Source organism: Podarcis tiliguerta, assembly GCF_965153285.1.
Source record: "Podarcis tiliguerta genome assembly, chromosome: 9".
Classification (NCBI taxonomy): Eukaryota; Metazoa; Chordata; class Lepidosauria; order Squamata; family Lacertidae; genus Podarcis; species Podarcis tiliguerta.
Window position 1 is genome coordinate 71,293,950 of NC_139542.1, and position 13,753 is coordinate 71,307,702.

The 13,753-nt window shown below is 43.6% G+C and overlaps 1 protein-coding gene across 5 annotated transcripts in view; it reads left to right on the forward strand.

Moving 5' to 3' along the window:
• The window catches only part of TSPAN9 (tetraspanin 9), a 127,327-nt gene that overhangs the window by 43,687 nt on the left and 69,887 nt on the right, over positions 1-13,753 (forward strand). Inside the window, exon 3 of one of the 5 annotated variants that reach the window (XM_083399143.1) lies at positions 1,735-1,828. The exons of the other annotated variants lie outside the window; for them this stretch is intronic. Coding sequence (XP_083255269.1) covers positions 1,772-1,828 — 57 coding nt within the window. The 5' untranslated portion in view covers positions 1,735-1,771. The remainder of the gene's footprint in view (positions 1-1,734; positions 1,829-13,753) is intronic. 5 annotated transcript variants of the gene reach the window in all.

The following is a 13,753-nucleotide window of genomic DNA, read 5'->3' on the forward strand; positions in this document are numbered from 1 at the left end:
AATTATTTCTGTTTAGAACTAATTCATAATTTATGATCTCTCTTGGTTTTCTTGACCAAAACCAAAGTTTATCAGGTTTGAATGATTAGGAAAAGCAATAATGAGCATTCTAATGGTAAACTTATGCATGTGAGCTTGAGGAACAATTATTCAAGGCAGACCTCTAGATACAAAAATGGTCCCATTGCATTATTATCCTTTTTTTGAGTTTTATAGTAAACCAGCATTGTTTGAGTTAAACTAGTTTGTTTCTTGGCAGCTGGTTTTTGTGTGTGATTGACTCAGTTTATCTTTTGAAGGCCAGATGCACTGTGAGAACTGGGCAGGTATTCCTGAATAATTGCATTTCAATAGTTAATGGATTGGCGGCAGGTGCAGGAATCTGCTTTAAAGACAACTCTATAAGTAAAATATTTAACCACTTATAAATGCCTTATATTCAAATGCCTTCATTATTTGCCGCTCTGAGCCCGGCCTTGGCTGGGGAGGGCGGGGTATAAATTATTATTATTATTATTATTATTATTATTATTAGTGTTTGCTTTACTCCATAAATAGCAGAAATTCACCCCACTCACTTCTAGATTTATTTTATAGGAAATTTTTGAACCTAAAATTCCTGAATCGTGTGTTTGAAGTCACATTGATAATTCCATGTATTGCTAGGGTGTGTGTGTTATCTAGTGTGTTATCTTTGTGGACCATTGCATTTTGTTAAATTACAGTCACTATGAGATGAATTGCTTGAAAGGCATCTAAATTAAAACTCAGGTATTTATAGCTATGGTACATTAAATCTATATGCATACAAGTTGGGGTGAGGGGCTGAGCTCATGGCCGGTGGAATTGTTTGAAGTTTCCTCTTAAGCCACTTGCCCCGTTGAAGAGGGAAAGTGATTCTCAGTTTAATTTTTACAACCAAAATGTAGAGCAGCCCAGGCCCACGATGAACAGGCCCGAATGGAGGGAGGTAGCACAGTCCGGCCCAGCGCTCCTCTCCGCGGGCATCATGAGAACTCACCGGCCAAGCACTGTATGGGTGGGCAGGCAGTCCCACTTGGCTCCAGCCCCCCCCCCCCCCGCTTTGGTGGCATCGGTGGCTTTCCCACCCCGGGCACTGGCAACCCACGCTATGCTGCTGTGCTTAAGTGGTCAACAGCTCTTACTGAGCTCCCATGAAACTTATGAAAAGTAAGCAGGCTGGCATGCAACAAAACTTGCTTATCTCTGGGTTGCCTAGTTCATTACTGCTCCAATGCTTCTGGGCCTTCAGTTTAGCACCCACTCCTGTATGAGTGTAGGCCTTTCCTTTCTCCCACATGAATGGATGACTGTCATTCACTGCAAGGGAAGAGAGTACAGAGCTGTATTCCGGAACAGAGTTGCAGTAGGGGCAAAGCCTGACCAGATGGTCAGTGGCCCAGCATATGGATTGCAGTGGTTCTCCTCTCCTGCCTGAAGGCCTCACGGGGAGTCGTAGCATGCTTCTGGCACTCCTTCATTCCATGGCAAAAAGGTAGGTGCTAGGTTGGAGAGGGGGCAATGCAATTTCATTCGGTCCAAAGACTTGTAGGATTGCTGTGATGAACAGGTTGACACAAGAGCTGGTAAAAATGTGGACTAGAAATGTTGCAAGACCATCTGGCATAGAAGTTCCAGCAGAGAAATGTTATCCACCTTTCACAGCACTCTGATCATTTGATACCTCTCCTAAACGTTTTTGTATACTCTCAGATCCAATGAAAAACTCCTCACGCTTACCTGAAAGTCTATGCGCTCCCCCACTTCTATAGTGATGCCTTCGATCCTCCACTTCTATCACTTCCAGGTACCCCAAGATGTCTTTCTTCCTCAAACAGCTCTGCAGTTCTTTATGCCTGGAACTGCTTTCCAGAACACCTGCATGGTGGCACCTCTCTCTTGCTTCAAATTCAACCTCAAATTGCACCTTTTCTGTGAAGCTTTGGCACAACACACAATTCCCATGACTTAATGTAACTAAACATAACTTTCTCCCTGGGTTGGTTCAGACCGGGAAGGGGATGGGGAGTGCAGCTGCTGGCTACACGTGCTTTACTCCCTTGTGCAAAATTCTCATCTGTGGGGAGGCTTCAAAAATTATTCAGTTTACTGCTAGGACTGAGAGGAGTTGTGGTTCAGTAACATCTGGAGAACCAAAGGCTTCCCCCATCAGGTTTAATTCAATACCAAATATCTTTTTTTTTTTTTAAATAATATTTTATTGAGTTTTACAACAAAAACTTAAAACAACAATAAACAAACAACCTCAGAACAACAACAGAAAAAAAAGAAAAGGAAAAAACAGAAAAATAGATACTAGAACACACAAACACAAAACAGCAAAATACATCGAAGAAAATAAACATATTAAAAACAATTTTTGTCTCTTTATATTCTTTACATTAACTTATTTCTCCGACTTCCCCAGACCTTCCTTCTCTGTATTCCAAATCAAATATTCTGTCTGCAAATTCTTTTCCTCTATCATATTTTGATTTTCTAATACTCTTAAAGTCTAGTAGATAGTTGCATTTCCTTAAGTCTGACAAAATATTAAATCTTTCTCTGATCACTTTTTCCCAAATACCCATTCACCCTCAATCCGATGTCATCAAACGTTCGTTATCTTATAGTGTTTCTGTAAGTAGTCCTTAAATTTCCTCCAGTCTTCCTTCACCATCTCTTCACCCTGGTCTCTGATTCTGCCGGTCATTTCTGCCAATTCCATATAGTCAATAACTTTCATCTGCCATTCTTCCAGTGTGGGTAGCTGTTGAGTCTTCCAATACTGTGCGATGAGTATCCTTGCTGCTGCTGTAGCATACATGAAAAATGTCCTATCCTTCTTGTGCACCTGTTGGCTAACCATACCCAGGAGAAAGGCCTCTGGTTTCTTCAATACCAAATATCTTAACCAGAATCCTAGTATTGTATCTTTCTTTCCCTGTGCAAACACCTTTTAGGAGAGCATTGTATCAGAGTGAAAAAACATACGTAGATGAGATCCCCAGGGAAGTAAATGGGGGCTGGACTAAATTTTGCTGGAGGACTTATCAGAGGTGATGGTGAAGGACAGGGCAGTTGCCCAGGGCCCCACACTTTGAGAGGTGGAGGAGTCTTGTACAAAATCCTGCCTGCATCCTTATAGTCATTCTCAGTCTACCTTGTATTTATCTTAGGAGTATTGCAAGCAAGTCCCTCCCTACAGAAACACTTGCAGAAGACGGGCCCATCTTCACCAGTAGTACACTAGTAGTTCATTCGCCAAGATCCACCATCATGCTTTTTTTCTGCACGTGCCCAGTTCACTCAGGGCAGCAGCAGGAGGCAGCTGTCAATTTGTTTTAGTAAGAGTGGAAAGGAGAAGAGATCCACCTGGGAAGACAACCTAGATCTTCTGAAATTTCAGAATAGAATAGGATAGAGTCTGGTCAGACAGATCTCACAAAACAAGCTCAATAAAAGAAAACTCATTTAAACTTTTTACAGGTGGTATCTCTACTAGCCGGAATAATAAAAACAGGTGAAATCAAATGTTAGAGAGGATGTCATGTGATTGGAATATATTACCACATGTGGTGGTCATGTGATAATGTGTGTTCATTCTGGGGAAAAATATCTTCAAACAATCTCAATAATAATTAAATTTGAACTGCCACTGTGTCCTAAAATTGCTCTTCTTTTGATTTTTGATACAAATCTTCCTATTAGGGTTTCCAGAGAACTCATTCTTCATCTTTTTCCTGTCACCAGATTAGTGATCTCAGAACATACAGACATAGCCAACAGTTGCAGGGAGAAGGTCAGGTGGGTTAAAGCTCAGAATGAGCTCAGGGTTGCAAGGAAAGCTACAAAAAAAGGGGAGGGGTTCTTCAGTGATGTGTTCAAAACAAGAAGAAGAACAGGAAGTAGTAGGTCCTCTGAGTGCAAAAGACAGAAATGCTATTGGTTGACAAAGAGGAAGCGGAACTGCTCAACGCCTACTTTGCCTCTGTCTTCACCCAAAAGGAAAGCAGTGCCCAACTTGGTGACTAAATGATGCAAGGAAGGGACTGCAGCTCAAGAAAGGAAAAGTGATAAGGGAACACCTAGCTACTTCAAACAAATTAAATCTTCAGGGCCCGATGAGCTGCACCCAAGGGTACTAAAGGAGCTTGTGGACGTAATCTTAGAGGCTCTGTCTATAATCTCTGAGAATTCTTGGAGGACAGGTGAGGTCCCTGCAGACTGGAGGTGACCAAATGTTGTCCCCATCTTCAAGAAGGGGAAAGAAGACGACACAGGTAACTACTGACCTGTCAGCTTGATGTAGATACTGTAGATGCAGCGTATCTCGATTTCCGTAAGGCTTTTGATAGAGTCCACCATGATATTTTTGCAGAGAAGCTGGTAAAATGTGGACTGCACAAGAATGCTGTGAGGTGGATTTGTAGCTAATTGACTGACCAAACCCAATAAATGGTTCCTCGTCATCCCAGAAAAAAGTGAGATACCACAGGGTTCTGTTATTGTTCAACATCTTTATAAACAACTTGGACAAAGGAATTGAGGGGATGTTTATTAAATTAGTGGGGACGCGGGTGGCGCTGTGGGTTAAAGCCTCAGTGCCTAGGGCTTGCCGATCGAAAAGGTCGGCGGTTCGAATCCCCGCGGCGGGGTGCGCTCCCGCTGTTCGGTCCCAGCGCCTGCCAACCTAGCAGTTCGAAAGCACCCCTGGGTGCAAGTAGATAAATAGGGACCGCTTACTAGCGGGAAGGTAAACGGCGTTTCTGTGTGCGGCTCTGGCTCGCCAGAGCAGCGATGTCACGCTGGCCACATGACCCGGAAGTGTCTTCGGACAGCGCTGGCCCTTGGCCTCTTTGAGTGAGATGGGCGCACAACCCTAGAGTCTGTCAAGACTGGCCCGTACGGGCAGGGGTACCTTTACCTTTACCTTTATTAAATTAGCAGATGACATCAAACTGAAAGGGGTTGATAATGCTGCAGAAGATAAACTTGGGATTCAATGTGACTTTTAACAGATTGGAGAGCTGAGCCAAAAGTAACAACATGAATTTAAATAGGACAAATGAAAGGTTCTGCACTTATTGGGTCATCTGGCTTGCCAGTATGCAAAAAGGATCTAGGGGTCTTAGTAGGCCACAAGCTTAACATGAGTCAACAGTGTGATGCATCAGTTAAAAAAAAGGTAATGCTATTCTAGGTTGCATCAAGCATGGTATCCTGATCAAGGGAAGTAATAGTCACACACTATTCTGCCTCGGTCAGACCCCACCTGGAGTCCTGTGTCCAGTTCTGGGTGCCACAATTTAAGAAAGAGATTGGCAAGCTGGAGAAGGGTGAACAAGTTGAAGAAGAGTCTTAGGAGGAACAGTTAAGGCAGTTGGGCATCTTTAGCCTGGGGAAGAGAAGACTGAGAGGAGATATGATAACCATCTTCAGATATCTAAGAGGCTGTCACATGGAAGAGGGAGCAAGCTTGTTTTCTTCTGCTCTTGAGGGTAGGACTCGAAACAATGGATTCAAGTTACAAGAAAGGAGATTCCAGCTAAACATCAGGAAGAACTTTCTGACATTAAGAGCAGTTTGGCAGTGCAACAGACTCCCTTGGGAGGTGGTGGACTCTCCTTCAAGGTTTTTAAGCTGAGGTTGGATGGCTTGGATAGCTGTTTGTCAAGAATGCTTTAGTTGAGATTCCTCCATTGCAGGGCGTTGGACTAGATAACCCTTGAGGTCCCTTTGAACTCTGCAATTCTGTGATTCTCCTTTCAAAAAACTGTGCCACACCAAGCAGCCAACACTCAGAAGCGCTGCCCCATCTGCCACTACCTGCATGCCTGGCATTGGAGAGGATAGCCTGAAATATGTGGAGAACATGGCTGTGTGGCAGTTTCACCCTATTTTTGTACTGGAAAATCTTTGAATTTGAGGCAGTAAACTTGGGGAATCTTTTTTTTAAAGTACCTCAGAGCTTTAGCATTTTTATGCTGCTCCGTGTGGTTCTTAGCAGTTGTTCTTTGGCCATCTGGTATTGCTTTCTTTAAGAGATTAGAAAAGTCTGAGCTGAGGGATAAGGAAGCTTATGGTATTTAATTGTGTGGTCGTGGTGGTGATTTACACTGTATTCATCTTAAGTGCATAATATGTTTGGCAAAAAAAATCCAAAAAACAAAATCTATTCAACACTGTTCTGCTTTAGTTTGCCTCTAATGAGCAAAACTGCAAACTCTCCAATGCAATCCCACGGTCGCCATAATGAAGTATTGCTTTTAGTTTATATAGATAACAGTGTTAGCCTGACAAAAGGTAATGGATAAACATGTCCTACTTTCAATGTTAGGGCTAGTGGGGGTGCGCCAGGTTGATTCGGAGCTTAATTCAATGCTTTGGAAAACAGTCCAATTCATAATTTATTTTGTTTTATTTATTTATTTTGAGACAAAAACACCACTTTGGCTGTCATCATTGGAAGTCATAGCGGAAAAGAAAAGAAAAGAATATGATAGAAGGTTGGAAAACTTACAGAGATTTATTAAAACAAGAGGGAGGAGAGTTTAAATTAAAAGAATTTAAGGATTTATCAGGAAAGTTGACATGGATACAATATTTGAATGAAGTATTTAGGAAAGATAGGATACGAGGATTTGAGGAACAAATATCACAATTGGAGAGATATCTATGGGAATGTAATGTTAAAGTGCTATCTAAAATGTAGAAGATATTACTAGAATGGTAGACAAAGGATGAGCAAGTAAAACCTTCAATGAGACATTGGGCAATAGATATTGGTTATAATATAAATATGGAAGTGTGGGACCGATTGTGGAATACTGATACAAAATTTACAGCATGCTATGGTTTAAGAGAAACCTACATGAAAATTTTATATGGATGGTATCTAACACCAAGTAAATTGGCAAAAATGTATAAATCAAAATCAAATAAGTGTTGGAAATGCAGCGAGAAAGAAGGTACTTTCCATCATATGTGGTGGTCTTGTAAGTTAAGTTAATTTAGAATATGCAGGAAATGATAAAATTAATTTTAGAAACTGCAGAAAAAGGAAGAAGGAAGTCAAGTTTTGAAATTTTAAAATGACTGTAAAACTATTGAAATGTATATAACTGAAAATCATTTTTTTTTTAAAAAAAGGAAAACAGTCCAATTCGTCTTGGACCAATTCTCAGTTTGCTTGATTTGGCTTTGTGCCTCCTCATCAATTACCATAGGAGTATTTTAAAATGGCTATAGCTTCTTTGCTTTTTGACAGAATGGATGGAATTTGCAGAGATAGTAGTTGCTTCTGAGTGGTAGACAAAATATTTGCCTTACTGGTTTCACATGGATTTTTGATACAGAAGTTTTTTTAGCATGGCAACATAGAGAAACCTGGGTGGGTATTTTGCTGGAGAGACATCAAATATGGTAATTGCTATAGTAAATATTTATGGTCCATCAAGCAAAGTCTCTTTTAAGACAATTTGCATCATCCTTTTCTCCAGATCTCTCTCAAAATATGTATTAAATATGGATTGAATAACTTAAGTTCTCCTAAAGCTAAATTTGTGTGTGCAAGTGTGGGAAAGAGGTGAGACACTAGGTAAGATTTTTGTGTTTCATTTAAAACAACAACAAAATAGAAATTACCGTATTTTTCGCCCTATAGGACGCACTTTTCCCCCTCCAAAAATGAAGGGGAAATGTGTGTGCGTCCTATGGGGCAGGAGGTCCCGCCGGGCTCGCAAGGCTTGCGGGCGGCAGCCTGTTCTGGGGGCTGGGGTCGGGGGAAGCTCGGGCTTCCCCTGCCCCCTGCCCTGCAAGCTCCCAGAGCGACGGGGAAGCTGCGCACAGCTTCAGCATCGCTCTGGGACCCGCGCCGGGGGGGAAAAATAATTTCCCCCCCTTTATTCCCCCCCCCCAATCTAGGTGCGTCCTATGGGCCGGTGCGTCCTATAGGGCGAAAAATATGGTATATTCTATTCATTAAAGAAGAACACAATACAGTGTATACAGCACCAAATAAATATATTCAAATTTTCAGAAATATTATTCTTCGTATATACGGTAATTTAAAATAATTTGAATTTGAATCCTTTTCCTTGAAGTTGGATCTCCCACTGCTAGATATGCAGCAAGAGGAAACTGTTTCAAAATAGTTGCAGCTGGAAGAAGTTAAGAGTGTTATTCACATAATTGGGAAAGTGCTAGGGCCTGATTATTTTCCTGTTGAATGGTACAAAATATATTCAGATTTACTAGTCCCTAAGGTGCTTTGGTTTCATCAACTTTAGTGTATGATACATATATCTGTTATAGCTAAGCCTGGCAAACACCATGCTAATTGTGCAAATGATAGGCCAATCTCTTTAATTCACATACACTTTAATATATTAACTGCAATTTTGGTTAACATGAAGCAGTGGTTTTTGGAATTAATTGGAATCTCACAGCAAAACTGTGGTAATGTTGGGTAAATATTGGAGAATTAATAAAAATATTTTTTTTAAAAAACCATTAAGTAGTGATATCCACAGTAGCGCATTCAGATCAAGTGGTTCTTATTTGACATAAGGAGTGAGCAGGTGACCTAAAATTGGTAGCCAGCCTGGTGGCCTAGAATAGTCCCAGGACGTATCCAGCTGCATTTGTTACTTTGGGTGCAGAAAAAGCATTTGACAACGTATATTGACAGTATATGTTTGTTACTTTGGAAAAGTTTGGATTTCCTCAATAACTTATGAAGTGGATTAGAATTTTATACTTCCTAAATTGCAAGTAAGAGCACATTGTAGTTTTTCAGATCCAGTGGGTTTAGAGCAGGGTGAAAAGCATAGCTGTCATTTGTCTTCACTGATGTTTGATTTATGTTGGAACCACCGGCATGTGACATCAGATGGAAAAGGGAGAGATCTGGTTTTGTTCATGTACAAGTGGAATTTAAAATAGGTTTATTACTCTTCATTAGTTGACCAGAATTAATAAAAACAATAGTTTTTGTAGAATTTCAGGATATACAATTAATTGGTCAAAATCTGAATTAATCCCAGCGGGCAATTGTAGGTTACTTATTTTATATACAAACTGGTGATTTTGTTGGTGCCCAGAGTTTTTCACATATATAGACATATTTCATACATACATACATACATACATACAAATAAATAAATAAATAAATGACATTTTGGTTCTGAGAGATATTTGTTGAAGGATTAAACTGAATTTGAATGGGTTGAAACAGGAGTTGTTTTTACCTTCCTCATTATTTACTTTCCGTTGTGCATTTAATCTCTGGTAACACAGAGATTTGTACGGGTGGCGCTGTGGTCTAAACCACAGAGCCTAGGACTTGCCGATCAGAAGGTCGGCGGTTCGAATCCCCGCCACGGGGTGAGCTCCCGTTGCTCGGTCCCTGCTCCTGCCCACCTAGCAGTTCAAAAGCACATCAAAGTGCAAGTAGATAAATAGGTACCGCTCCGGCGGGAAGGTAAACGACGTTTCCGTGCGCTGCTCTGGTTCGCCAGAAGCGGCTTAGTCATGCTGGCCACATGACCCGGTAGCTGTACGCCGGCTCCCTCGGCCAATAAAGCAAGATGAGCACCGCAACCCCAGAGTCGGTCACGACTGGACCTAATGGTCAGGGGTCCCTTTAACACAATTTGCCAGAACCTAGAATACCAAAGGTTAATTGATGGAGCTTCCTGGGTTCTTCAAAGTATTGCTGTTATTAAATGAGCTGTCACTAGTTTAAAAAATAATAATTAAATATTATGCAAAAGATTATATGTTTGTCATGGCAAAGTTGGATCATAATAGTAGTTCTGAATCCATAATTACAGTATGCCCTGTGATTACACTTACCGTATTTCCTCCATTACCACAGGCCAAAATCCCTTGACTATCCCACAGCTCCACTACTCATGATAAAATGAGCCATTCTCCTGTTAAGCTCTCCCTGTTAATGGAGGTGGTGGGGCAGCCACTCCACAAAAAAGTGACACTGAACACAAAGAACGGTAACATCTATTACACACTAGCAGGTACCCCGGGGGGGGGGGGAGGCGATTGAGACAGTTGTGGTGGAACAACTGTGGACATTCCTGGACGAGACTGATGATCTGGAGCTCAACAATCGTCAAAAAAAGCCCTTCACTTCATCAGCATCCAGCATCCTTGGCATGCAAGCACTCACCTGCCCGGCCGGCCGCAGGCGTACTGGCCTCTGTGTTTGTGTGTGTGTTTGTGTGTGAGAGGCAGAGGAAGAGGGGGAAAGAGCAGGAGGGAGGAGGACTGAGAGACATGCAGCACCCAACTGCAACGTCACTTCCCAATCAAAGCCCCCCAGGACAAAATCGGCAACAGCCCCCCTTCCCTCCTCCTGACATGCCTCCCCTGCACCCCCCTATCCTGCTCCCTTTTTCCATCCAACGATCCCTCCCACCCCCACAACCACCCTTCTCCCCCCTTTTGGAGGTCACCTTCAGGGTCTCAGGGAGACCCTCCTTTTCCCAGAGGCAGAGCTAGCTGCTCCAGCACCTGGAGTGGCGCACATGCTGTGGGGGCAGGGCTAGCCACCCACGGCGAGCGTCCCAGGGGGACGGGGTGGCAATGTCACCCCCCCTCAGGGAGACACCAGGGACAGACAGCACCCACTGTACCCCCTTCATACGCCAGTGCCTTTCTCCCAACTGAAACTTAATGATTTACCGTATTTTTCACTCTATAAGACGCAGCAGACCGTAAGACGCACCTAGTTTTTGGAAGAGGAAAACAAGAAAAATATTCTGAATCCCAGAAGCCAGAACAGCAAGAGGGGTCGCTGTGCAGCGATCCTGCTTGCTGTCCTGGCTTATGGGATAGCCGTGTGCAGCCTCTCCCGGGCAGCGGGATGAAGGCTCCCCTTGCCTGGGAAAGGCTGCACGCGGCCAAGCAACAAGCCAGGACAGCCAGCGGGATCGCAGCACAGTGATCCCGCTGGCTGTCCTGGCTTATGGGATGAAGACTCCCCTTGCCCGGGAGAGGCTGTGCGCAGCTAAGGCTCCCCCAAGAGCCGCGCTCCCTTTAAAGGGAGTGCTGAGCAGAACCTCCCACCTGCATTCGCTCCATAAGAAGCACACACATTTCCCCGTACTTCTTAGGAGGGGAAAAGTGCATCTTATAGAGCAAAAAATACGGTAATGTTCTTCCCTTCCCTACTTTTCCTGCATCTCTGCTATGCTCCCTAGCCTTTTTTCCTAACTGGATTTCTGATTGCTTCCCCCCCCTCGCTCGCTCTGCCTTTCTCTGCTGCTTCATTCCCTTGCCCCCACCCCTGCCTCTCACCATTGTGTGGCTTTTTTAGTCTTTTGCCTCCTGCCTGGATGCCCCCCTTTCCTCCTCTGGGCCCTCTTCCTTTCCTTTCCTTCCTTCTGCCAGGGTCCCTCTTCCGTTCACTCCCCTTTCTCCACTTCCCTGACTCCCTCGTCCCCCAAGGGCTCCCTCCTTCCCTTCTGCCACCCACTGCATCCCTTTTCTCCTCCCCTTCAAGTTCAGTGTTCTACCCCCTTCGCTACGGTGACTGCCCAGCCTCTGCCTAGCGACTTCCTGTGAGTGAGAGTCTCATCCAGGGTCTGTCCATCTCTTTAAACCTCTCTCTGCTCCGGTGATTTTATGTTTGTTTTATCATCATCTGTATGCCGCCTTTCCACACTTAAAAACAATGCTCAAGGCAGTTTACAACATGACAAGATTTACATAATTACAAAAGTCATAAACAATAAATAAACTACATTAAAAAAAATACACAGCCAAATGGAAAACAATTTCCACATAAATCAAAATCTAAAACTAAGAATACAGCATTAATACCACAGTTTAAAATGACATAGATAACAACAACCAAAAACGGAGCCCTCTCTGCCCAGCAGCAGCGGCAGCAGTCCTTTATGGAGCCCGTCAGGCCCCGCCCTAGGCCAGGTGGTAAGTGGCAGGACTGGGGCGCTCAGCAGGGGAGTCCTCCTGGGCAGCAGTTTTAGGGCCATAACTCAGTGGCAGAACATCCTCTCTGAATGCAGAAGGCCCCCCAGATTCAATCCCCAGTGTCTCCAGGTGGGGCTGGGAAAAGAGGAGGAGGAGTTTGGATTTGATATCCCGCTTTATCACTACCCGAAGGAGTCTCAAAGCGGCTAACATTCTCCTTTCCCTTCCTCCCCCACAACAAACACTCTGTGAGGTGAGTGAGGCTGAGAGACTTCAAAGAAGTGTGACTGGCCCAAGGTCACCCAGCAGCTGCATGTGGAGGAGTGGAGATGCGAACTCTGTTCACCAGATTACAAGTCCACCGCTCTTAACCACTACACCACACTGGCCCCTGCCTGAAGCCCTGGAGAGCTCCTGCCATTCAGTGTAGACAAGACTGACCTAGAAGTTGGCCAATGTGTCCTCTTTTTTTGCTCTTCAAAATATGGCAGCCCTACAATTGACCATCAAGCCCTACTGGACCAACTTTGTAGGCTAAGTATCAGTGGCCCTGTGTTCCAGTGGCTCCTCTCCTACCTGCATGGTGGTGTTCAGCTCCCTGGTGCTTACACTACGGAGTCTCACAGGGCAACTGATGGGTCACCAGTGCTAGTCATCTCTGGGACCATGTATTTCAGACTGTGGTTTCACAAGCAACTCTGTAATGGGATGTGTACATATCTCTTGTAGGATTTTGTGCACCCCCTTTCCTTTTTGGTTTCACAAAGGACGAGTGTGTGGTTTTGTGCAAATTATTTTGTGTGCTAGCTGCCAATGCCAGCTTCCCTTCTATGTACATAGAGCAGAGCTTTCAAAACTTTTCATGTTGGTGACACACTTTTTAGACATGCGTCATTTTGTGACATGGTAATCCAGTTTTACTAGCAAACCAGGGGTTAAACTAGCCCCTTTCCAGCCCCAGGGAAGCGCAGGGAGCATATATGCGACACACCTATACACTGCAGCCGACACACCGTGTCACAACCCAGAGCTTGGAAAACTCTGACACAGAGCCTCCATCTGCAGTGGCAGTCTAACCTACATTATGCACAAGCTTCTGCATAGACAGTGTTACAAAAGTGTGATATGCTGTGGTGTCTGGTGTGCTAACCTATTCATTCCCACAAAACCAGTTTTAAAAGAAAAGAAGGAAAAGTCTGTGCTCTGTTTGTAATATGGGTGCAAATATGTGCTTTCTTCTCCCTCCCTGTGCAAAAATGGCTCTCACCAGTATCACAGCCATGACCCCAATTTTCTCCCTTTCTTAAAAAATGCAGCAAGTTGCATTCCCAGGTCATGAAAAATATTAACCCATTGACATCCCATCTAGCAACAGTTGTTTGTTTTTAACAGACTGGGTCAAATAATAAATTCATACAGTCTGAAGGGTTTGGAAATAATTTCTTCTGTAGTGTTGTGTCTTTTGCTATGTCAACCCAAATACCAAAGTTAGAAACCTGCCCTCTCCATGTTACATAAGGTGGTCTGAGAAAGAAGGAAAGGAAAAAGTATACCTTTTCCAGTCTCCAGGACCAGCCCCCTCTGGTAGCTTTAAATCTCCATTTCTGTGTGACCAAAATGGGAGGGAGAGAAATGCATGAGTTCAAGGTTTGCTCAGGTGCTTCCCTGTCAGGTGCAATTCTGTATTGAGTCATTGTGTTTCCAAATTTATCTTGACAGCCTCAGGAGCTGGAACCTTAAAAACAAAGTCCTGGTGGCCTCAAGATTTTAACAAGAT